A 26,163-nucleotide genomic window follows, 5' to 3' on the forward strand; every position below is an offset into this window, starting at 1 on the left:
AAATAAAGTTAAGAAAGAAATAGCGACAGCTAAGAGAGAATTTACGGAAACCACTAAAAAGCGCATCGAAGCACAAAAACTAGGAACTCGAGACTTCTGGAAAATTTACAACAGTGTAGTAAATAATGGGCAATCAACAATTCCCCCACTAACCAACAATCACGAGGTTGTCTCCTCAGCAACCGACAAGGCTAACATGCTTGCCAGTCGGTTTGCCTCAAACTCCACACTGGACCCTTCCAACCACCCCCTACCTGACTTTCCTATGCAGACAGACGCCACGCTAGACGATCTGAAAACCACCCCTGCTCAGGTGCATGCTATCATAAAAAATCTTGACACTTCAAAAGCATGTGGACCCGATCTTATCCCAGCTGTGCTATTAAAATAGTGCTCAGCCGAAGTAGCTCCAGTTCTCTCCAAACTCTACAACAAATGCCTTAATGAAGCTTGCTTTCCGGGCTGTTGGAAAACTGCTTCTGTTGTACCAGTATTCAAGAATTCTGGCGAAAGGACTGACCCATCAAATTATCGCCCCATTAGCCTACTCCCACTTTTTGCCAAAATATTTAAAACCTTAATTAACCATGCTCTAGTCCATCACCTTACAGATGCTAAACTTCTGACTGACAAACAATATGGATTTAGACAAGCCCGTTCCACAGCAGACATCCTAACTGTAATCTCTGAACGTATATACCATTCACTGGACAAAGCGGTAGCTCTAGATATATCTAAAGCTTTTGACAGGGTATGGCATGAGGGTGACCTCAGGAAAATTACATCATACGGTATCACTGGTAGAATATTTAACATAATTAAATCCTTCTTAGATAAGAGAAAAATCCAGGTTGTCCTCGACGGTCGTACATCTAAACAATATGATATAAATGCGGGGGTGCCTTGGACCTCTATTGTTCCTGATATTCATAAATGACCTCCCCGACAAAATTGCCTCTGAGATGGGTATATATGCTGATGACACTACACTCTATGGCAGGCACGACAGGAAGACGAATGAACACATTTCTAAAGAAATGGCAGAAACACTAGAGGAAGACCTTCAATCTGTGGTGGAATGGGGACAAAAGTGGTTGGTCGCGTTCAATGCTGCCAAGACTAAACTAGTTTCATTCAATAATTACAAGAAACCCTCTCTACCACCTATAGCAATGGCCAACGACTCTTTATCTGAGAGTACATCTTTCAAACTGCTTGGCCAAACGTTCACAGGAAACATGAGTTGGAACAATTACCTTGAAGGCATTGCCAGGGCCGCTGCAAGAAAGGTGGGCTCTCTCTACCGTGCTAGAAAACTACTAACACCCGAAAGTATCCTGTACCTCTATAAGACCACCATTCGCCCATGTATGGAGTATTGCTGTCACATCTGGGCTGGTGCATCTGCTACTAGTCTCTCGCTCCTTGACAAGGTTCAAAAAAGAGTCGCAAACCTGATAGGCCCTGAACTGGCATCTAAGCTTCAGCCTCTGTCCCATCGACGAAATGTTGCATCCCTCTGCCTTTTCTACAAGTATTTTAGTTGTGAATGCTCTGATGAACTGCAATCACTTGTGCCCCCACGACGTGAGCACCCTCTACAAACCCGACAGGCTGTTAAATCCCACCTCCACACTGTAGAGATCCCTAGATGTAAAAGATCTTTTTACTCTAATAGTTTCTTCCCCAGAACCGCTAGACTCTGGAATCCCTGCTTCCCCAACAGTACTAACGTACAGAAGTTCAAGTGTAACGTGAACCGACATTTTGCTTCCCAAATCCCTACATAGTAGCCCCCTACACCAAAGTGGCAATGTGCCTTGTTTGGGGTGAAAATGTAATAAAAAAAATAAATAAAAAAGATAGAAGCTTGGTTTTGGATGCATTAAAAGTAACCAGCCACCTCTTCCCCCACTCTACCACGCGCCCAAGATCAGAGGAGAGAGAATTAGAGAGAACTTTGTCATTTACGGCCTTTGATGTGTTGCCGTAAATGGTCGTGTCATCAGCATAAATGTCAACGAGTGATTTAAGTATGTGTTTTGGGAGATCATTGATGTAGATCAGGAAGAGAGTTGGGCCCAGGATGGACCCCTGGGGGACTCCAGCATTAATACTGTGCGCCTCTGATTTCTGCCCAATCAACCACTACTCTTATGAACCTATCAGAGAGAAATGATTTAATGATTGAGAAAACATTTCCGGTAATACCGTAGCTGGAAATCTTGTGAAGTAGGCCTTGTGCCATACCTTATGATTAACATGTTTGATAACACAACCAAAAATGATAAGTGGATAAAGTAAAACCTTAAAACTCTAGACGAAACCTTCAATTCTTATCAGTGCTATTTAAGTCGAAAGTTTTGAAATCACACACACACACACACACACACACGCACGAACACACACACACACACACACACATGCACAAAGTTCCTTTCACATATATAGAGGGAGGAGAAGGAGGAGGGCGATATCCGTGTTCTCGGGGAAAAGATTAACTGCGATCACTTGACAAGAAACATAGTTAAATAAGCATTCAAATTAGCAGCGGCACATTAATTCATTTTAAGTTTAAAGAAAGGGCGACATATATAAACAATTGGTTAAGAATTTTACATTAAAAAAAAATGTCGCTAGATTAAAATTTTACTGGCTAGCTTACAAATTAAAACGCTAGATCTAGCGGTAAACCCGCTAAATTGGCAACACTTATCCTAATAGTTTATAAAGTTTGTTCTAAGAGATAAAGTTACGTTTTAAGATTACGGGACCTTACGCGGAACACTTAATTCGCAGACTTTGAAATCACAGACAAAGGAAGAAAAAGTTGCCCATAAGAACATTTATAAATAATTGTTTTAAGTAGCTAACGAAGATCTGAAGACAAATTCATTTTTATAAAATATTTTTTATGCAAATTTTTTTTTAAGAAAGGAAAGATTGAAATTCTTCCAAGAGGAAGGAGACGTGCCGGCATTAACGGATTAAGTTCGTATAATTCTTCAAAAAAAAAAAAAAAAAAAAAAAAATGGAAGGAAGACGTGATTTACTTATAATTTTTCTGGTGATTTTTTTCTTTTTGTCTGCAATTTCTCTGCCCTCAATTCAGGCAATGCGCAACGTTCCCTATAGGGCGGCCGTCTATGAACACGCAGTCCTGTCAGCACCTAGCAAAGTTGTAACCCGGTCCGAAGCTGTTGAGAACATGATGAAAAACATTCGAATTTACGAGAAACAGACAAAAATCGCGGCGAAAAAGGTTAGTACTCTTACTTTATACTAGCAAGCCGCCCGGCGTTGCCCGGTCGTAAAATACGCTTAAATATGGTTTTTTAATTCATGCAGATTTCGTATTTATTATTATTGAGCAAATTCTCTCTCTCTTTCTTTCTCTCTCTCTCTCTCTGTCTCTTTACAAAGGAGTCATCACTTATTAAAGCCCAGAGGCCACTCGAGGATAAGGGTTAATTAGTATACGGTAGTCAATGGGAAAATTTGTAATCGTTAGTAGGGGAAACCTGGTAAATTGGATTACTTAAAGGGACGTCTCATAAAGAACTTGTTTACGTTGGAATTGAAGACGACCATGTTGTAGTCAGCTGGAAAGCAAGCAAATGGAACAGACTTCCATAGGCGTGCAGTTCTAAGAAAGAAGCTTTGTTCATGGAATCTACGTTTAGGTTGAAACACAGTGGGGGGAAATTATTGATAGTGGTTTACAACTAGGCGAGTGTTTTTTCGTGAAAGTTTGGCAAGGTGGATCACAGATTAGAGCTCAAACGAACACTTGCCATGAAAATAATGATAGAGCAGAGACAGGATCGCGACGTCTCTTCTGTGGGAAAGAGGCTGCAGGGAAGAAGAAAATAATCGTTTTAAGTAGCTAACGAGGATCTGGAGACAAATTCATTTTTAAAAAAATATTTCTAATGAAATTTTTTTTTAAAGAAAGGATAGATTGAAATTCTTGCAAGAAGAAGGAAGCGTGCCGGCATTAACGGATTAAGAAGTTCGCATGGTTATTAAAAAATCCTCCACTAAACTACGGGGCCTATTTTGAACTACAGTGCAGAAAAAAAGAAAGTAAATTTTTCAAAAAACTGCAAATTTAAACTAAATGTACTGTAACTGTTTAAACAACCTATACCTCATTTGATTCGCCTTTTATTCCTCTATAATTTTACCTGTTCATATTTCACTTTTAATTAAAATATTATAGTGTTCACGTCAATTTAAAAAAAATAACTTCAAATTGAGGAAAAAGAAAGTCCGCAGCAACAAATTCGCTTAAAACCAGCTTAAATTATCGCCTCTACATCATTTTAAACTATCCACCACCAGGCAACAAAGCATCTGTAATCGTAATTGTTGTTGTTCCGGGATTTAGTCCATATGCCACGACTTTCTCTTAGTGATCGTCAGGAGCTCATTAATCTCCACCTTTTTTGTTTATCCAATCGAGAAATCGGCTGCAGTTTGAAATGTGATGAGAACACGGTACGAAAGACTGTGCAAAAGCACCAAAATACCGGCAGTGTTCACGATGCCCCTAAATCTGGTCGTACTAAAGTTACTTCTAACAGGGAAGGCAATGCTATCAAGATCCTAAAAAAACATCAAGAGCCTAAAAAAAAAGATTTGAAACGGCTCCTCAAATCCAACAACAATGCAATCTTGTTAAAAAGTGCTCTCTTTCTACTGCCAAGAACGGATTAAAGGAATTTAATTTGCGAGGATATGTTGCAACATGCAAGCCAATGATTTCTGTAAAGAACAGAAAGCACCGTCTGGACTCCGTCAGATGCAATGAAGATCATGACTTCATATTGGTCAAAGCAGTGGCGACTCGTGCCTAAGATTAGTGGGGGTGCTGTTAAAAAAAATGCGTATTGTTTTAATATTGTGTAAAAATAAAACAAACATAAAAAATATACATAATTTATACGTATGCACACGTATAAAAATACAATAACTTACTTAAAGGAATTCTAAATAGATGTAAATATTTGGAATATCTTACTTATATTTATTTGAAAGTAAATTCCATTCTTCTTGTTTTAATTTGTGAGAAAAGATTGATAATTTTCTCCTTAACTTCTGAATGATTGCTGAAGAACTTTTTTTCAATTGAAAGCACTGCAGGTGCATTTAGTCTTTCGCAACCCATGGTGTTCCTTAGAAAAGTTTTTATTCTTTTCAGAGTTGAAAAACAACGTTCTGCCTCTGATGTAGTCATGGGAATTGTCAAGATAATTTTTATGAGTTTTGTGATTTCACTAAGAACATCGTTTAAATTGTTTTCCAAAATAAATTTCAGGAGATCAATTACTTTGCAATACTCATGGATATCTGACCTACTATAAAATATTTCTAACTCAGTTTCAAGCTTTTGTTTGTCAATCATGGGATATGCTTCAGTTGTCAAGGATATCTCGTCTGTAAGTAGTTCTTTCTTAAAACTAGCAAAGCTTTTCTTGTTACACAATTTAGCAAGTATTAAATGTTTAGTTGAAGAATATCTGTCCGTTATATCAACAGATATATAGTCACACAGTTCTTTAGCTTCGGCCTTGAATGTTTGTGAAGGATTTTCACAGTATTTGGAGTTTCTTATCTCTAAAATAGCAGTTTTGAAATTTGCTATGTATTCATTGACTTTATATATGCTAATTTCCCGAGATTGCATTTGATTATAAATAATTTCAACATGAGACATAATTTGTATGAAATAGCTCTAACCAAAATATGAAATTTTCATCGTTCAAATATTTCAGAATTCCTGTCGCTTCTGCAACGGTTTCATTTACATATGGTGTTGACTGAATTTCAGTGAGACATTTTTTAATACTTGAACATTTTCATGAACTCTTTTTATGGCCCGTATGTTAAAGTTCCACCTTGTGGCGGATGGACGTGGAATGCTTACATCCAGATGCTTCTTGAGAATGGAAAGACGCTGTGGTGATCTAGAAAAGAAAGTCGGAATAGCCAAAATGTTAGAGATAAATATTCTAGCATTTCGTGTAATGCTTGCTGCATTCCTCATTATTAAATTATGTTGATGCGCATAACAGTGAGTGAAATGTGCATTACTATAAACTGCTTTTATTTTCGCCTGAACACCAGCTTTTTTGCCTTTCATGACATTTGCACCATCAAATGTCTGAGCTATCAGTTTTTGGCGATTCCCTTGAAGGATTATATCCAATCGTTGTAGAATACATTTTGATATTCCATCAGCGGTTTGGTTTTCTGGAATAAAGAATCCCCAAAAACGTTTCAGTATTTTTTCATCCAAGACGTACCGTAAAACAATGATCATTTGTGTATGTTCAGACACATCTGTTGTATCGTCAGCCATGACAGCTACAACGGAAGCTTTGCTAATTTCTGTCCTTATTTCATCACGGCATATTTGTAAAAGACAGTCAAGTATGTCATTCTGAATGGTCTTGGAAACACCTTTGAAGACACTACTGGTTTCTAAGTGATTCTTTAAATCTGGATCTAATTTATATGCAAAATTTACTAATCCTCTAAATACACCTGGATTTACTGAATCATCTTTTTCATCATGTCCTCGTAAGGGAGTTCAACGTTCCCACAAAAGAAAATACAATCTATTATTTTAGATAAAATTTCACGGTTCTTCTTAACATTCATGTTATGATGATTGATTGAAAGTCTGTAGGCCTCACTAAGTTTTTCTTTAATATTTACGGTCCCCAAAATTGATACGGAAACTACATTGTCAACGTGCTTCTTTGACTTCTCATGCTTTTCAGTTCTATCTTTCATTTTGCTAATAGTTCTGAAACCATCTTTTGTCCATGTTACATCACCCCCAAACAACAAACAAGAAAAGCAGAACAATGCCTTTTTTAGTTCACAGCCGCAAAGCCAACTTTTCCGTTGGTACTAGTCAGAATTAAAGCTACGAATATACACTTTGTTGTTGCTAATGCCTGGCTGAGATATTTGAATATCAGGCGTTGAACGGCCTCTATTCTTAATTTCAACTTTATCATGGAGAGGCAGCTGTGAAAACTCAATCTGTTGAAGTTCACTTACCGTCACAGAAGTTATTTCTTGGGGATGCAAGGAGGCCATGGTTAAATTCTTTTTTTTTTTAATTTTTTTTTACACATTGATCACCACTTATCAAGGCCCGGAAGCCACTCAGGGATAAGGGTTATTGCAAGTACATTACGTTAGTGTGGAGATTTGATGAAGTGTTTAATTAAGGGGGCGGTTCATTAGGAATTTGTTAACATTGGACTTGAACACATCCAAGTTGTAGTCCGGAGGGAAGCAGGCCGACGGAACAGAGTTCCACAGGCGTGCAGTTCTAAGAAAGAAGCTTTGTTCATGGAATCCGCGTTTTGATTTAGGCACAGATATAGAGTGAGGGAAATTTTTCACAGTGGATTCAGCTAGACGGGTGTTTTTCGTGAAAGATTGGCGAGGGGGGACTAGAGATTGGAGTTCAGACGAGCACCTGCCATGAAAATAACGATAAAACAAGGATAGGCTCGCAACGTCTCTTCTGTGGGAGAGAGGTTGCAGGGTAGAGAAAAGGGCATCCTCCACTAAGCCACGAAGTCTATTTTGTACTCTGTCAAGGCCTGATAGGCTGTTTTTGGCTGCTCCTGCCCAGATATGGCAACAGTATTCCATCCTTGGACGTACTTGGCTTTTATATAGATAGAGAATTGCATCAGTAGTGAGATATCTTCTGGAGCGGTAGAAGGATCCCACCATCTTTCCAGCGACCTTGGCAACAGACTTGATGTACGTGTTCCATTTCAGATCAGGAGTAAAGGTCAAACCCAGAAGCTTGTCAAAACACGGGGCCTCACCCAGACGAGAGCCATCCATCACAATTGATGCCAGCTGGGAATCAGAGCGTTGATGATGTAAGGATAGGAGTTTGGTTTTGGATGCATTAAAGGTAACCAGCCACATCTTCCCCCACTGAACCACGTGTTCGAGATCAGAGAAGAGAGAATCCGAGAGAACTTTGTCATTTTCAGCCTTTGATGTGTTGCCGTAGATGGTAGTGTCATCAGCATAGATGTCAACGAATGATTTAAGTATGTGTTTAGGGAGGTCATCGATGTAGATCAGGAAGAGAGTTGGGCCCAGGATTGACCCCTGAGGGACTCCAGCATTTATATTACAGGCCTCCAATTTTTGTCCATCTACCACTACTCTTATGGACCTATCGGAGAGAAAAGATTTAATGGTTGAGAAAACATTTCCAGTTATACCGTAGCTGGAAATCTTGTGAAGTAGACCCTTATGCCATACCTTGTCGAAGGCCTTTGATATGTCAAGAGCAATTGCCCTAGAAAGGAAGCCTTTGTCAAGAGATTCACTAATCCTGTGGGATATAACCGTCAGCACATCTGCGGTAGATCTTGCAGAGCGGAAACCATATTGTGTGTCACTAACAAGGTTATTCCTGCTGAGGTGGTTGACTATTTCTCTATTTAATATGGATTCCAGCAACTTACTCATAACACACAGGAGACTTATAGGTCTGTACTGAGAGGGCGATGACTTATCACCTGAATTCTTAAATACAGGGCAAACCGATGAGGTCTTCCAGGGGGTCGGAAAGCACTTCTCCTTAAGGCAGCGCTTAAATAGTTTCGTAAGTATGGGAGCAAGTTCTGGTTGAAGCTTTTTTAACACTATAATTGGGATACCATCAGGGCCAGTTGCTTTACTGGAATCTAGGTTTTTTATTAGCTTGGCGACCTCATGTAATTGTGTTGGGAAAGGTAAGTACTAGGCAGTCTATTAGTAGAATATTAATTAGGGTAGAAGGAATACAATGTTTACGTGATCCTCTTTTTGCGATTCAACTGAACCGGAAGTTCTAAATGAGTTGAATCGTACTTTTATAACTTTTAGATAACAGATTTTTATTAACGAAAATAGTTTTACTATTTAAAAACGTTTTTATTTATAAAAAACGCTTGTTGTTAATTAAAAATAGGCGTATAACAAAATAAGCTTGCCATTAAAATTGTCTTTTTTTAATACAAATATTTTTAACTTTGCCATTTTAAGCCGTCGAAAAAGGGATAATACGCAAAAACATTTTAATAAAAAATACTATTTTAAATTGTGTACACTTTACAGAGTAATAAAAAAATATACAAATATATTTCTTTTAAACTTTACAGATTAAATAAATTTTATGGGCTTTTCCGCAGGCAAACAAACAAAAAAAATTTTTTAAATACATTTTATTTACAATTTTTTAACAATTCATTTTTTCATAAAAACAAAATATTTGAAATTTACTTGCTTGCACACGATGGTAAAGTTAGGAGTTTACCAGATGGTAAAGTTAGGAGTTTACCATTTAAAAATGGTTTTATTGGATAACAGTTTTATTTAAAATTTAAAAATGTGTTTATAACTAAACTTACTTTGTAAATAAAATATAGAATAAAAAAAGTTTACATGTTTGTACTATGAGCAACATTTAAAAACATTTTTTAACTAAAATGTATTTAAAAAATAAAATTTTCTTCGCTTTTCTTTAGAAAAAAATGTAAATATTTTTTATTCTGTAAAATGAATAGATTTCAAACTACATAAAAACGCAAACAAAATAAGCCGTACGTGAAAAAATAACATTAGTTACGTTGGTAGCTTTACGGGTAAAAAGCCCGAACACTTTTAATTAAAAAAAAAAAAAGTTTCGCATATTGTATATTTTTGTCTGCTTAAATCGCATTTAAAAGTGTGAGAATTTTTTTAAGGTGGATATTTATTTACAAGAACACTTTACACTTTTTAATAATAATAAAAACAAAACATTTGTAAACAAGCCTTTTAAAAAAATAATAATATCAGCGAAAACACGCAAACACCGGTTTTCACGAGCGTTTAGAACTGCTAAAACGACAGTTCCAATTTAGCTTTCATTCGCCGTTTGAAGCGGGCATGCGTATAAGTGAACTTCGCTAAGAATGTGTAACTGTGAATTTGGCAGCTCCAAGCAAAGTTTTACTTTTATACTTATATGAATATGGGGACAGTTATCGACATTAAGCTTCAGGATTATATATATATATATATATATATATATATATATATATATATATATATATATATATATATATATATATATATATATTATTAATATGATATATTATCACATAGAAAGGAAAGGAAAAAATAAACGTATTATTTTTACCGTGTATCGATAATATTGAGTAGAAATGATTGGGGGTGCTGCAGTTCCACAGCTCCAGGCACGAGCCGCCACTGGTCAAAAGTGCTTTTTAGCGACGAAAGCAAGTTCAATGGGCTAGGCAGTGATGGTAGGCAGTACGTCCGTCGGAGGAAAGACGAAGAATTTAATCCTAGATGCTCAGTTTCAACGCTGCAAGGTGGTGGAGGTTCAGTTTTGGTGCGGGGCATAATTAGTACCAATGGTCTATGGCCTATATTTCGCTTGCAAGGTCGAATTAATTCGACCAAGTACATTAATATGTTGACTGAGCATTTTCTACCCTACTTTGGTCGGAATTTGGATGATAATCCCAGCTCCATGCGGGATAATACTCCCATTCACACAGCTGACAATGTCATAAGGTTCCTGGAAGAGCATGATATTCCATGTTTGGATTGGCCTGCACAATCTCCAGACCTCAATCCTATCGAAAACTTATGGCATTACATCCCTTGGCCTTCGGGACAAGATCAAAGTGTAGTATCTGTTCTCTGATACATACACAGCGATAGGCAGTGTTGTTCTGGCGACACATTCTCGTGGCCGGCGAGCTTGTTGGGTAGCGTTCTGTCCGCACCCCCACTTGGTCTGTCTTTCTCTGCTCTCCCCCCTCACGGGGGGATCCGAGCTGATAATTTACGACCTTCCCGCGAGGGAGGGTCGGAAACACTTTCTCTCTTCCCTCCACTAACTTCCCACTCCCTCTCTCAGTTCTATCTCCCCTCTTGCCGCCTTTGGCGCCACTTCTTTTTGGCGCCAAAGTCGGCTCCCACTTTGGACGCCGACTCCACGTCACTCATTTTGGTGAATTATACAGGGAAGAGAGAGCTTTTTTCAAAAATGGACACCCCCAGCCCGGGGACCACCAATACCGATACCCCCAGCCAGGGGGCTACCACAAGAAAAACTGCTCCCCAAGAGGACGACTCCCCAACAGGGGAAGCAAAAAGCAACGGGGCATACCGCCCGGACACTAAACCAAAGGACGCCCCTCAGAAAGGAGAAAACTCACCAGCAGCTCCCCAAGAGGGCGACTCCCCACAAAGGGGAGGAAAAACAATGTTGGACGGGGCATCCCGTTCCGACAACAAAAATCAAGAGGCAGTAGCCCCAAAGGACGATAAGGGAGACAGTGCTCCCCAAGAGGGCGACTCCCCACAAAGGGGAGAAAAAACAATGTTGGACAGGGCATCCCGCTCTGACAACAAAAATCAAGAGGCAGTAGCCCCAAAGGACGATAAGAGAGACAGTGCTCCCCAGGAGGGCTACTGCCCCAAAAGGGGAGCAAATCAAGAAAACGAGGGGGCATACAGCCTAAACCTCCCCAAAACAAAAGGGGCAAAAGCTCCCAAGGACAATAAAGAGGACAATGCTCCCCAGGAGGCCGACTCCCCAAAAAGGGAAGTATTTCCTGGAAGAAGTATAGAGCAGGGAGAGTCGGTCCCAAAGGAAAGCGGAAAGGAAAATGCGCCTCAAAATAGCAACCCTTCCGCCAAGGAACAGCAAAAACAGTCCAACCTCACCAAAGATCCAACACCAACAAGAGGGTCGGCATGGGGGAAGACTGTAGAGAAGCAACTGTCCCCTCAAGAGTATAGAGACTTGTACTTGACCAAGTACAGACAATACATAGAGGGGGCAGAAATTAAACCAGTGCCAGGCGCTTGGGAGGCAATCGAAGACAGAGTGCTCTCCCTCATCATCTCGGATATGCCGGAAAACCGCCTCCTAGGGATGAAAAAGGAAGACATGGCAGGGCTCCTACACAAGCTAAACATCCCGGTATTATACCTGTACCAGAGGAGCTACGCCATGTGGGACATCCTCCTACCCACCAAGGAAGATGCGGAGAGACTCTCCCTACAGGAAATTAAGTATGGGAGAACAAAACTAAAGCCCGAATACCAGGGCAGGACAAGGACCCGGGTGCAGGTATTCAATGTACCTATGCAAATATCAGCAGAAATCCTGGGATCCTTCTTCACACAGTTCGGCGAGGTGGAAAAAATAACCCCAGTGCGGTCGAAAACCGGCATGCACTTGGGCAGCTACACTGTGGCCATGAGGCTAAAGAAAGAAGGCTTCCAGGCGATACCAGCACAGCTGACATTTAAGGAGGCAACTATGACAGTAGTAGTGGAGGGGCGTCGTCCGCACTGCTGGTTCTGCCAAAAACAGGATCACATGGCCAAGAGCTGCCCTCAAAGGTCAACTCCTACTCAAGTGACACTAAAGGCGGTCCCAACCTCTGAGACAGCACCAGTGTCCAAACAGGCTGTCACAACTCCTGCAACCAGAGCACCAACCCCAGCACCGAGGAAACCCAAAACTGTGCAGGAGGCCAAAGGGGAGGAATGGATCACGGTAATGAGGCGGAAACGGAAGCCCACAATCCCATCTGCCACCGTCCCACAACCAACCCAACAACCGAGGCAGCAACAACAACAGCAGCCTCCACAACAGCCGCAGCAACAGCCATGGCAGCAGACACAGCAGCAGCAGCCAAACCAGCCGTTGAACCAGCCGCAGCAACATCAGCTGCCGCGGCCAATTCCACAACCAATGCCACGAAAACAGCAGCAACAACAAAAACAGCAGCAGCAGCAACAGCCAGAACAGCAGCAACAAAAACGGCTGCAGCAACCAGAAAAGCAACAGCATCAACCGGAGAAACAACAATTAGAGGAGCAGCAACAACCAACGGTCCCCACACCAATTGAGACGGGGATCAAGCGAAGAAAACACTGCTCCTCTGAGGATGAATCTGCTAGTGAGAGGGAGAGGAACTCAACCTCACCACTCCCCGGTTCATTCAAAAGAATAAAAAAGAAAAGGAAAGGGGAAGAAAAGGCAGCCCCCACTCCCTGTGAGCATACACCACCTTTAACAACAACACAACCCACTTCTACCCCCATACCACATACTGCACCAACACTAGACACCGCACTAACACCAACACCAACATCAGACACCGCACCAACACCAACATCAGACACCGCACCAACACCAGACACTGCACCAACACCAGACACTGCACCAACACCAACACCAGACACCGCACCAACACCAACACCAGACATCACACCAACACCAGACACCGCACCAACACCAACACCAGACACCACACAGACACTCGTCCCCACACCAATGCAAATTGAGCCGCCATCCCAGAAAGAAAAGAATGAACCCGGGAGGGGGAGAGACCCTTCAGATTCTCCCACTTACGGACTCACTCCAACAGGGACTCTCGCCCTCGAAACGAGAGAGGAACTTTGTTCTGTAGACCCCCTGTCTGTGGCAATGGGCGTACCACACCGGCAGAGAAAAAATTTAAAACCTCTGCTGGACTGCCAACAGATAGGGGGAAAAGACGTTAATGTCCCCTCTAATTTCCCGGACGCCCCACGGCTAACAACTTTCGTCAGGCTTCCTGAGGCCTGCAAAACCAACGTGTGGACAATGCTGGAAGCCGCTGAAGGGGCTGGTCCGGGAATTGAACTGATTAGGAAAAATGACCCTTCCCTTGAGGAACTCGCAAAACAATGCAAGGGAAGGGTCCCAGTGTTGGTCCATCCGTCACTCTATAGGGCCCTTAAATTGACTTACCCTTTGGATGTCGGCGGCATTGTGAGAGAAGGTCAGGACATGAAAAACCTGACCACCTTGAGCATTGCACACAACGTCGGTGTCCTTTCCCCGGCTGACTTCGGAGCTGAGTGTAACACACCTTAAGGTAGGTACCATGGCTTTGAATTTGGCTAGTCTGAATGCGAGGGGCTTGAGATCATCGGGCCGGGCGGCTCGCCTCCGGCACGACCTCTTGTCCCTGGGAGTGGATGTCGCTGCGATTCAGGAGACGCATTTCGTTTCCTCTGTGGACTGTCAGGTGCTGGCCCGAGACTTTGAGGTTTTCTCAGCATATGGCCGCCCGCGGGGGAAAGGAGTTTCCGTGCTGCTTAAACGTACCCTGTCGGCGACGGTCGACGTTGTCCATAGAGATGCAGTGGGTAGGCTGGTTGTGGCCGATGTTGCCGTAAAAGATTCTGTGTTTCGGGTGATTGCGGTTCATGCGCCCAGCACCGCTCGTGAGAGGGTCTCATTCTTCAGTCAGCTTGACGCGTTTGTAGATTGTCGGAAGCGGGTAGTGCTAATGGGGGATTGGAATTCCATCTTAGACCCCGACATAGATAAGGTAGGAGGCGGAGCTAGAGGATCGGAGAGGTGCGAGTCCAGCCTGGCTGATCTGATGGCTGGATGCGGTCTGGTCGACAGGTTTCGGGTCGAGCATCCAGGGCGGGAGATGTGGACGTGGACCAATAGTGTTTCCTCCTATCCAAATACTTATTTGGACAGGATGTTAGTTAGGAGAGGCGAAGTAGACTTCTTATCTTGTCCCACGTTCACTTGGCTAGGCCAGACGGACCATAAATTAGTTATGGCCCGGCTGAAGCTAGGAAATAGGCCTAAGTTAGCGGGGTACTGGAAGTTAAACACCTCCCTTCTGGAGATACAAGACTTCCAAGATCAGTTAAGAGAATTGATTAAAAAGGCACTAGTGGGGGCGGTTACCGGGAGTAAGTGGTGGTTAGGTCTCAAAGCCAAGATCAGAAGCTTCTCCGTCAAGTATGCCCAGCGCCTCGCACTAGATAAGGCCAAGACGAAGAAGAAGCTAGAGCAGAAACTAGCCCAGGCTACGGGGGAGGGTGATAGGGTTAGTCAGGAACTAGCTAAGCAGGACCTTCTACGCGAGACTAGCGAGCGTTACGAAGGCCAAGTAGTTAGAGCTAGGCTTAGAAAGATAGGCAACGAAGCAGTCAATTCTGATGCAGACGTGCGCCGTGAGGTTTCTAGGCGTGGCTCGGACAAATACATTGCAAAAATCAAACATCCGAATGGACGCACCCTGGAATCGACTCGGGAGATCTGCGAGGGGTTTCGAGAACATTTCGAGGAGCGTTTTACGCAGCAGCCCGATCTTCCGGTCCTTGAGTTTAGCGACTATTTGGCCGACTCTCCCCGCCTCGAGGCGGCTAGAGCGGCTAGTTGCGAGGGCCGGGTGACGGAGCGGGAGGTCTTTACTGCGCTGAAGCAGGTCAGCTGTGACAGATCGCCAAGACTTGATGGTCTGCCATACGAACTGTACTTGAGGCTGTCGCCCATGTTTCTGCCTCTTCTGACGGATATGTTCAACCATTGGTTTGCTCAGGGATCCATCCCAGGGCAGGTGACCAAGGGAGTGATCACATTGCTGAAGAAAGGTGACGGGCATGGAGGGGAAGAGTTAGACGACTACAGGCCCATAACTCTGCTATACACAGAGTTGAAGATTTTGGCCAAGGTCCTGTCGAATCGGCTGCAGGTTGTTATCGACGAGTTGGTTGAACCGGAACAGAACTACGCTGTGAAGGGGAGATCGATTCAGAACAACTTGCACCTGATCCGCATGATCCTAGAGGGGGGAATAGATGACGACACGGAAGCCGCGCTGATAAACTTAGATCAGTCCAAAGCTTTCGATAGGGTCGACCATCGTTTCCTGGCATCTGTCTTAGAGGCCGCCGGTTTTAAACCGGACTTTTGCAAGTGGATCTCCATAATGTATCGACAGCCCATGGCTGTCGTGCAAGTCAACGGAAAGCGCTCGAAACCCTTTGTTATCTCTCGGTCGGTTCGTCAGGGTTGTCCGCTGTCGCCCCTGCTTTATGTCCTGGCTTTGGAGCCTCTTCTCCGCAAGCTGAGACATGGGGAGGCAAATTCGGCCCTGCGCGGAATGGCTCTGCCTGGCGGCTCAGCTGCCAAGGTATCCGCGTTCGCCGATGATGTCACGATCTTCGTGTCGGGCTTCAGAGACATTGAGGTCGTGTCAGAGGCACTCACACAGTACGAAAGAATTACAGGGGCCAAGATAAACCGCAACAAGTCGGTAGGACTGCGGTTGGGCGCATGGAGTGGCAACGCAAACCTCCCTGCGCCCTTCAGCTGGACAGATGGCCCGGTCCGGATCCTCGGCGTGTGGTTCGGACCGGGTCTCCAGCTTGACAAGAATTGGTTGGAGGTACGGTCAAAGGTGGAGGCTGCAGTCAATTCGTGGCTTCCTAGGAAACTTTCCTTAAAGGGTAGAGCTGAGGCGTGCGCCACTTACGTCTTTCCTCTCATCCTTTACCGACTGGCCGTACTTCCCCTGCCTGCACAACACCTAAAAGCTCTTGTCGAACTCTTGTCCTCGCTCCTTTGGGACAGAGGAAGACACTGGGTGAGCAGACAGGTCTGTATTCAACGTCCGTGTGAGGGAGGCTTGGGAATGCCGGACTTGAAGTGTCATCGAGATGCTGAGAGGCTGGCCTTCCTGAGCCACTATATGCAGGAGGACCAACCGTGGCACCCCGTGGTTACTGCCGCCTTCCCCGACCTCGTTCTCGACCCTTCCATCGAGAGCCGTCGCAGGCCGCGGGGAGAATCTGCCTACATGAAAGAGTGCCGAGCCGCGCTAAAGCGACTACCAAGGTCCAGTGACCTTGTGACTGCTACCCGTAGGGAACTCCACAGGGATCTAGTGAAGGGGGCCGCTGACGACCCGCTATGCGCGCGTTTGGGGTGGCAGCAGAGTGAGATCCGCTCCGCGTGGAGCTGGGCGCCAGGTTCGAGTCATCTGAACAATTCGGAGTTCTCTCTGACCTGGCGATTGGCCCGAAATGCACTTCCACTCAACAACATACAATGCAGTTCTGGGTTTCTGGAGTCGCCTGATTGTCCCCGTTGTGGGACAACGGCTGTGGAAACTACGGATCACGCTTTCTTCGATTGCCGCGAACTCCGCCAGTACTGGTCGTATGTCAGTGGGGTGACGGCTCGCATCGATCCTGAGCATCCTCGCCCAATTACTGTATCCAATGTTGTGGACAACGTGAGGCCGCCGTGGGACCGGGAAAGACAAATGGTCTACGTTACGATTCTGGCCGTGGCGAGAATGGTGATTTGGACGTCGCGTCTGCAAGGTTGCCGGGGGGGTGTTGTCTTTTTCTGATCAAGATCTGATCGCGTTCTTTAAACACCAACTACGGGTGAAGATCAGATGTGATAGAAGAAGGCTGCATCGCGCGGCATTTGACAGAAGATGGATACATGTGGCAAGTCTGTGTGTACGAAGAGGAGCCAAATTTGAATACGTGTTCCCCGCCTAGGTGTGGAACGCGCAGTTCTGTAAAGTTAAATTAAACAAGTAGTCTCTCAGCTAGCTGAGTGTGTGTTCCATCCCTCCCCGATTAGGAAGCCTCCAAGATCCCCATCCCCTCTTACCTGCAATTTTTGTTTTCACCCCTTCCTCTAAATTTTACCCATCTTGGAGAAAAAGAAATACAAACTAACCTCCATCCCTTACCCACAAAAATTTTCTTTTCTCCATTCACCCCCATCTAGAGGGCATCCCCACCTAGAGACTGACCCGCAGAAGCGAGGTTCCTTTTACAAACCTAGTGGAACGGGCAGTCTATCAACTAGACGGGGTTGGGAGGGTCCTACTAATCACCTTTTTATTTTTTCTTCCCCCGCCCTCGACACAAATGAATTATTGTACCATTTTATTGTTATCTTTTTTGTTTTTACTCGTCAATAAAAAATGTTTTAAAAATTGGGAGTTACTAGGAAGTCCCACAATATGAAAGGGTGAATGCGGTATTATGGTGAAAGAAGATACTAGCTGGGAGAAACTTTTGACTTTGTTTAGTTCTGGAGTGACAAGGATGACCAACGACCCCCAAAATCCCCCCTTTTGAGTTGGCCATGTGCCTAAGTTTTTTGTTCACCGTTAATTTTACTGTATTTTTTAACATGAATAAAAGATTTAATATCTCAAAGTGTAGTATCTGTTCCAGCAGATGCATTCTTGGCCTTCGGGCCGGGATCAAAGTGTAGTATCTGTTCCGGCAGATACTGCAAGCTATGACTAGCTATGACTAGCAAGGACCAGATGTGGGGCAACCCCACATACCTGACCTTTAACCAGCTCCCATTTCCCACCTCTCGGGAGCTGGTCCCCTTTTTCCCTTCCCCCTCCCTTCACTCCTCACATTAAAAATCGGCTTTGTGCCTAATTTGCTCGGTGGGGGAGCAAATAAATACCATCTGTTCCGGCAGATGCTGCAAGCTATGACTAGCTATGACTAGCAAAGACCAGATTTTTTCCCTTTCCCCTCCCTTCACTCCTCACATTAAAAATCGGCCTTGTGCCTAATTTGCTCGGTGGGGGAGCAAATAAATACCATCTGTTCCGGCAGATGCTGCACTTAAGATAATTTGTACCAGTCAATGGAGGGGAAACCCTCTATACTGGGACAATTATTATTTTTGGTAACCAGAGTGCCCCCTTTTTGCCTACTTTTAGGGGAGCTGGTTTTTACCTCACATTAAAAACGGCCTTGTGCCTAATTTGCTCAGTGGGGGAACAAATAAATACCATCTGTTCCGGCAGATGCTGCAAGCTATGACTAGCAAAGACCATATGTGGGGGCGACCCCACATATAAGACCTTGGTCAATGTAGGGGGCAACCCTTCATACCAATTGTCACTATCCAGCTCCCCTACTCCCCGGGGAGCTGGTCCCCATTTCCCCTTCACTCCTCACATTAAAAATCGGCCTTGTGCCTAATTTGCTCGGTGGGGGAGCAAATAAATACCATCTGTTCCGGCAGATACTGCAAGCTATGACTAGCTATGACTAGCAAAGACCAGATGTGGGGGCAACCCCACATGCCTGACCTTTAACCAGCTCCCATTTCCCACCTCTCGGGAGCTGATCCCCTTTTTCCCTTCACATTAAAAATTGACCTTGTGTCTAATTTGCTCGGTGGAGGAGCAAATAAATACCATCTGTTCCGGCAGATACTGCAAGCTATGACTAGCTATGACTAGCAAAGACCAGATGTGGGGGCAACCCCACATGCCTGACCATTAACCAGCTCCCATTTCCCACCTCTCGGGAGCTGATCCCCTTTTTCCCTTCACATTAAAAATTGACCTTGTGTCTAATTTGCTCGGTGGAGGAGCAAATAAATACCATCTGTTCCGGCAGATACTGCAAGCTATGACTAGCTATGACTAGCAAAGACCAGATGTGGGGGTAACCCCACATGCCTGACCATTAACCAGCTCCCATCTCCCACCTATCGGGAGCTGGTCCCCATTTTCCCTTCAACCTCCCTTCACTCCTCACATTAAAAATCGGCCTTGTGCCTAATTTGCTCGGTGGGGGAGCAAATAAATACCATCTGTTCCGGCAGATACTGCAAGCAAAGACCATATGTGGGAGCAATCCCACATATAAGACCTTGGTCAATGTAGGGGCCACCCTTCATACCAATTGTCACTATCCAGCTCCCCTACTCCCCGGGGAGTTGGTCCCCATTTCCTCTTCACTCCTCACTTTAAAAATCGGCCTTGTGCCTAATTTGCTCGGTGGGGGAGCAAATAAATACCATCTGTTCCGGCAGATGCTGCAAGCTATGACTAGCTAGGACTAGCAAAGACCAGATGTGGGGGCAACCCCACATGCCTGACCATTAACCAGCTCCCATTTCCCACCTCTCGGGAGCTGGTCCCCTTTTCCCCTTCCCCCTCCCTTCACTCCTCACATTAAAAATCGGCCTTGTGCCTAATTTGCTCGGTGGGGGAGCAAATAAATACCATCTGTTCCGGCAGATACTGCAAGCAAAGACCACATGTGGGGGCAACCCCACATACCTGACCTTTAACCAGCTCCCATTTCACCCCTCTCGGGAGCTGGTCCCCTTTTTCCCTTCCCCCTCCCTTCACTCCTCACATTAAAAATCGGCCTTGTGCCTAATTTGCTCGGTGGGGGAGCAAATAAATACCATCTGTTCTTCAGATGCTGCACTTCCATTTCTTGTTCTTTTTCGGTGGAGGAGAAATCCTTCACGACTGAGACAATTTTTATTTTTGTACCTTTTCTCCACGTTAAAAAACGACCCTGGTGTCTAACTCTGTCCCGTGGGGAGGCATAGTAAATAGGTACACCAAGCAACAGCTACGCAATGATATAATTTCAAATTTGGAAGAACTTTGGACAAAAATTAAAGAAAAGTGGGAGGCCTTTCCCCGGAGTATTGCTGCAGTCTAATTCAAGGAATTCCCAAAAAGATTACAGACTGTCAAATTGCAGAAGGGCTATGCTACTAAACATTAACTAGTTACCCGTGTTTCTGCTGTATTTGTGTTTCATTAATGTCCGAAATTTACATTTAAATAACAATTTTCCAGTGTGCTGACTTTTTTTTTTGCGTCCTTAATTTGAAGTTATATCTTTAAATTGACGTGAACACTAGAATATTTCAATTAAAAGTCAAATGTGAACAGGTAAAATTATAGAAAAATAAAAGGCGAATCAGATGAGGTATAGGTTGTTTAAACAGTTACATACAATTTAGCTTAAATTTGCAGATTTTGAAAAAATTACGGTGCGGACTTTCTTTTTGCCGCCTGTGTATGTCAAGGCAGGTAAGTACTTTTAGCAGCTATTGCCCAGATGTAGCAACAGTACTCCATCCTTGGACGTAGTTGGCTCTTATATGGGTTGAGAATTGCATCGGCAGTGAGATATCTACTAGAGCGGTGGAATAATCCCACCATTTTTCCAGCAATCATGCCAACGGATTTGATGTACGTGAGCCCAAATAATAATGCACGACATCTCAGATCAAGAGTAAAGGTCAGACCCAGAAGCTTGTCAAAACATGGAGCCTCCTCAAGACGAGAGCCATTCATTTCAATTGATGCCAGACGGGGATCAGAGCGTTAATGATTATTTGATTATTACATTGTATGCAATATATATATATAGAAATGATTTCAAAAAAATTTAAAAAGTAGGTGCTTATTCAGATTGGCACTTATGGCGGCAACGTTTAAAAGTAAAGAAATTATAGAAAAGTCTGTATGCTGAACATACCAGTCACAGAACGAAGATGAAATATTCCCAAAAATCACGTAATTTGCTCAAGTATCTTTTTGTTATTTGTTTGTTTGTTTTTGTTTTACGTCATATCAACCCTTTTCAGGTTATTTAATGCCGAATCCAGTGATTTTGAAAAACAATTTTTTAGTTGAGTATATATATATTTTTTTAAGTCGGTTTCTATTTAGCCCATAGTTGGGACTCTAACAGGTACTACCACTCCAGGTCAGAGTGGACCTGGGAGCAATGGCAATTAAAGGGTGTCTCCACACTCCCCAATGTCCGCAAGCTGGGGCCTCACCATCAGATATAGTTTAAGGTCATATCCAGGACAGTTTTTGTTATTTAAGAACAAACGAATTTCATTCCGTGTCCATAAGAGTACCTATTTACAATGCCTCCCCACGGGACAGAGTTAGACACCAGGGTCGTTTTTTAACGTGGAGTAGCGGCGACGGTAAAGTCAAGTGCAGATAACTGATTTTCATTTCATTTTTTTTTTTTTTTTTTTTTTTTTTTTGATAATGTCGGAAAGAGAACCGAAACATACGATTTAAATATAAACAATAATTCAGTACATAACGTGGATTTTTTTTTTTTTTTTTGATAATGTCGGAAAAAGAACCGAAACATATGATTTAAATATAAACAATAATTCAGTCCATAACGTGGATTTTTTTTTTTTGATAATGTCGGAAAAAGAACCGAAACATATGATTTAAATATAAACAATAATTCAGTCCATAATGCGCATTAAAAAAAAAAATTATTTTTTTTCATAAAATATAATTTTCAAATTATGAAAACAGTTTTTTTTAGAAAGGTTATTTTATATACGTTGAAAGCTCATTTGGAATTCAATTATCGGTAAAACAAAATCAAGAAAATTGTTATTTTATTTATTTTAACATAATAAGATTGATTTTATGTCCAATTTTATTTACAACTTTGAGGTAAGTGAAAAAAATAACAGCATTATATATATATATATATATATATATATATATATATATATATATATATATATATATATATATATATATTATTTGTCATTTTCGGCTTTAAAAAGTGTTGAAATTTTCTTTTCTTTTCATTTTCGTAACATAAAACGTCTAAAAAAATTCATTTAATATATTTAACGCAATCTACTTTTAATATGTAAGTTAATTTAATAATGAATAAATATCGAAAATGTCAGGAAAATATGACAATTATTTGATTTTTGCTACTTTTTTTAACATGGGTGTGTTTACGGCTTCAAAAACGTCACAACACAGGAACGTTGTTTTAAAGCGTCGATAATGCAAATAAGATTTTTGTCTCGCATTTTCATTATTTTTGTATGCTATAAAAAGTTGGGTTTTTTTTTTTAAATATTAGCAGTTTATTTGAAGCTTCTTCTTTTAAATGGTAAAAAAGTTAGGATGATAATATTAAATTACAGTTAAATCGTGTTACATACAGGGGGCGGGGTTAAAACTGTGGCGTGCGTTGGAGGCACCTATAGATTATTGTTTTGTAGATAAAATAAAAAATAAATAAATATTTGTTTATTTATTTGTTTATGTCCAAAAAATATGGGCAAATATTTTCCTAGATCTCCAAGATTGGAGACGCTAATAACCGTATTATCGTTAAAAAAAAAATCAACACACACACACACATATTTTATTAAAGAATAAATTTTTAACAAATCAAAACTTATCATGATAAAAAAGCTCAACACTATTAAGAGGAGCAAACAATAAAATTAAAGGAAAGATGAGGAATAAAAGTTATATCATAACTTAGTATATCAGCAGAACAATAAGGAGAAGTAAAGAGTTGATTGGCCAAATAAAGAATTTCATAGATAAAGGCCGGTGTGTGTCTATAGAGACATTAAGTGTACAGTTTGTATATTGCGGTTTCGATTCCAACTGATGGCACCCAAATATTTTTCTTTTACTTTTGAAATCACGCCTCTATAATAATATATACAAAATCTGGACAATTTAAAATATCATATTTAACCTTATTTTACGCTCATGCAAAGCGGGGCGCCCCCCCCCCGTCTACAACCACTTCTAGTCGAATATAAAAAAGGCTATATTTCTGTCTGCCTGTCTGTCTCCATATTTTCAAACTATCTCTTCCGAAACTAAAAGTCACAAAGTGGCGCTAGGAGCCTCAAAGGATTGGATTCTTATGGACCATTTTTTATGGGTCTGTAGCAGACGCTCCAATAGGCAGAAGCTGTTTCTCATAACCCCGAGATTTGAAATCCATTTTCTCTCTGGTTTGTCCAATCACAAGCCAACTCTCAGTCACATGACAGAGTATATAAAATGCGAAATCACAAACCATTAATCCTCTTTGATCCTGACCCTGCCGGGCAGTGGATATTAGCCTGGGGCATAAGCCCCAGGCTGGACGTAAGTACTACAAGTTAGCTATAGCTCTGTTCAAACTTACATTTATTTCCACGGGAATTCTTTGACATGCTAAAGAACCTACAACTCTCGCTCACCCACGGCAACACGTCATCGCACTGAGTACAAAACAAGCGGAAGTCTGGTAAGTGCTTTCCCTACTGTGTCTTTTCATCCTCTTTGACCTTTCTACTATTTGATGTAGTGCCAGTCGATGCCGGCACTACAATATTTCTTTTGCATTTTTTTTCTTTTTTATCTTCTGCTTTCTTTTTTTGCGGGAGGGGGGAGAGGGATATGGGTAGTTGAGGGTGATGGGAAATAGCAAACGTATGTATACACAAAATAAACTTTACCTTAGGATGCAAAGGAACCTACAACTCTTGAGTACAAGACAAGCTTCTCTTCAAACTCCTACTTGCTTCCACACGTGCCGTACCCAAACGAACATTCTTTGTCGTCGTAAATAAAACTCACACTCACCCATGACAACACGTCAACACGCTGAAGTTATTGTCTCTTTCTTTTTCCTTTAAGCGGCTTCCTTTGTTCCAGAAACTACTAGCTAAAAACACGTGCGCGCACGAACTCTGAACTATTCTCTTCCTCAACAAGCCGGCAATGTATTAATTCTATCATGGCGTACGAACACTGAACTCTCGTACTAATAATACATTGTGTACTTATTCACAAACACTACTAACGAAGATAACGAATAAAGCTTCTTTATTAATATAAAATAAAACTCCATTAATATTAAGGTTAGTAATTATTACTATTTAATATAGTATAAGTTAATTAGTACCGTTCTTTTATTGGTCATTAACCGGTTAAAATAGTTGCTAAGGAGTAAAAAATTGATCAAAATCGTTGTACATTTTGTACATTCATCTTAGTTTATTTTTCATATTTAATCAGTTCATATGTATTTCACGTTGGTACAGTAGTAACGTCACCAGCTTTAAATGCTACGGTTTTGCTTTCAGTTTCGATTCTAGCTGACGGCATTCAAACACTTTCTTCTTTTTTTTGCTTTTGAAATTATGACTGTCTAATAATATATACGCAATCTAGACGAATTAAAATATCGTATTTAAGCAGAGTGCCCGCGTCCCCCTAGACTAGCTTAATTTTCTCTCTTTCTCTTTTCAGGGTGCTAAAATTATTGTTTTTCCTGAATATGGAGTTCTTGGAATTTATCAAAACCGAACAACTGTGAAATCCTATCTGGAAGAAGTTCCCGATCCTCGACATGTCAGCTGGAATCCATCGGAATCGCCCGATGCCTATAAAGGAACTGACATCCAGCAACAACTGAGTCGCATTGCAAAAGAAAACAAGATTTATATGGTGGTCAACATGGGAACTAAAGTACCGTGCAAAAGAACGGACGATCCTTTGTGTCCAGATGATGGCCAATATCAATATAATACAAATGTTGTCTATTCAGACAAAGGGCTATTAGTAGCCGTCTACCATAAGCGGAACTTGTATATCGACTTGCCATTTGATCCAGCAAGGGAGCCTGAATATGTGACCTTTGACACACCGTTTGGAAGATTCGGCACAGTTATCTGCTTTGACCTGATGTTCAAAGAACCTACCTTTTTGTTGCTTGATAAATATAAGGTTCGTAATCTTGCTTATCCAACGGCATGGGTTAAGGTTATACCATTTTTCAGGTCAATGATGGTACATTCAGGCTTTGCACGAGCTAACAAAATTAATATCCTTGCTGCGGATCTTCACGCCACACAGCATCTGGCTCATGGTAGTGGACTGTACACCCCAGAAGGTGCAAAAGCCTTTTTCTACACAACAGCTCCAAACAAAAGCAAACTGTTAATTGCAGATATGCCGGCGATCAGTGAAGAAACGCCTTTGCCAGTGAGCTCAATTCCTTCAAAGATTAATCCCGATAAAAATGTAAAGATTGTGAAAGGTTCGGTATTAGGTCTTGGTATTCGCTTTCGGCCTCTGCCAGATGACAAAACTAAGGGCGTAACAAAGGTTTGTGATGCGGATTTCTGCTGCAGCTTAGAATATGAGCGGCAATCGTCAACGGAGAGATATGCGCTGGGAGTCATCAATGGGTTCATCCATGTCATAAAAAGAAAACTCTATATACAGACATGCTCCTTGTCAAAATGCGATGGCGAAAAGTGTGGCACTGATATCACCAGTGCAAACACAATCTTTAACAGGTTCGTACTGACAGGTCACAACTTCAAAAGTGCTCACATTTCTCCGCGCGTTGTGGCCATGAACGAATCCAATTATGTATATGTCGATGATGAATGGACCTACAATTATACAGGTAATATTTACATGGAAGGTCCCATGTCTTTGCCTCTTCATTCTGCTGTGTTGAACGGCCGAGTTTATGACAAAGATCCTCCGTACCCTACGCCTGGTGGTACACAGAGTACTCATGGTTCTCAACTTGGTTTATTGATTGTTATCTTGTATCTATTATTTAGCATTTTATTTTAAGGCAAGAATTGAAAATAAAACATTACAAAAGTAA

At 42.1% G+C, this 26,163-nt stretch overlaps 1 protein-coding gene across 1 annotated transcript; it reads left to right on the plus strand.

The window, feature by feature from the left end:
- The first annotated feature begins 2,756 nt into the window (after window positions 1-2,756).
- On the plus strand, window positions 2,757-26,163 carry LOC145269652 (pantetheinase-like). Its single transcript, XM_080125366.1, has 2 exons — window positions 2,757-3,262; window positions 24,789-26,163. Exons 1-2 carry the CDS (start codon window positions 3,032-3,034, stop codon window positions 26,127-26,129), a joined length of 1,572 nt encoding a protein of 523 aa, XP_079981492.1. The 5' UTR covers window positions 2,757-3,031; the 3' UTR covers window positions 26,130-26,163.

The sequence above is a fragment of the Euprymna scolopes genome, chromosome 45, assembly GCF_053919585.1.
Source record: "Euprymna scolopes isolate OS-2025 chromosome 45, ASM5391958v1, whole genome shotgun sequence".
Classification (NCBI taxonomy): Eukaryota; Metazoa; Mollusca; class Cephalopoda; order Sepiida; family Sepiolidae; genus Euprymna; species Euprymna scolopes.

Bases quoted from the DNA above. Each gene is read 5' to 3' on its own strand.
- LOC145269652 (XM_080125366.1), top strand. From the start codon at position 3,032: ATGGAAGGAAGACGTGATTTACTTATAATTTTTCTGGTGATTTTTTTC. The intron at 3,263-24,788 runs GTTAGTACTCTT...TTCTCTTTTCAG, and splicing joins CAAAAATCGCGGCGAAAAAG to GGTGCTAAAATTATTGTTTT.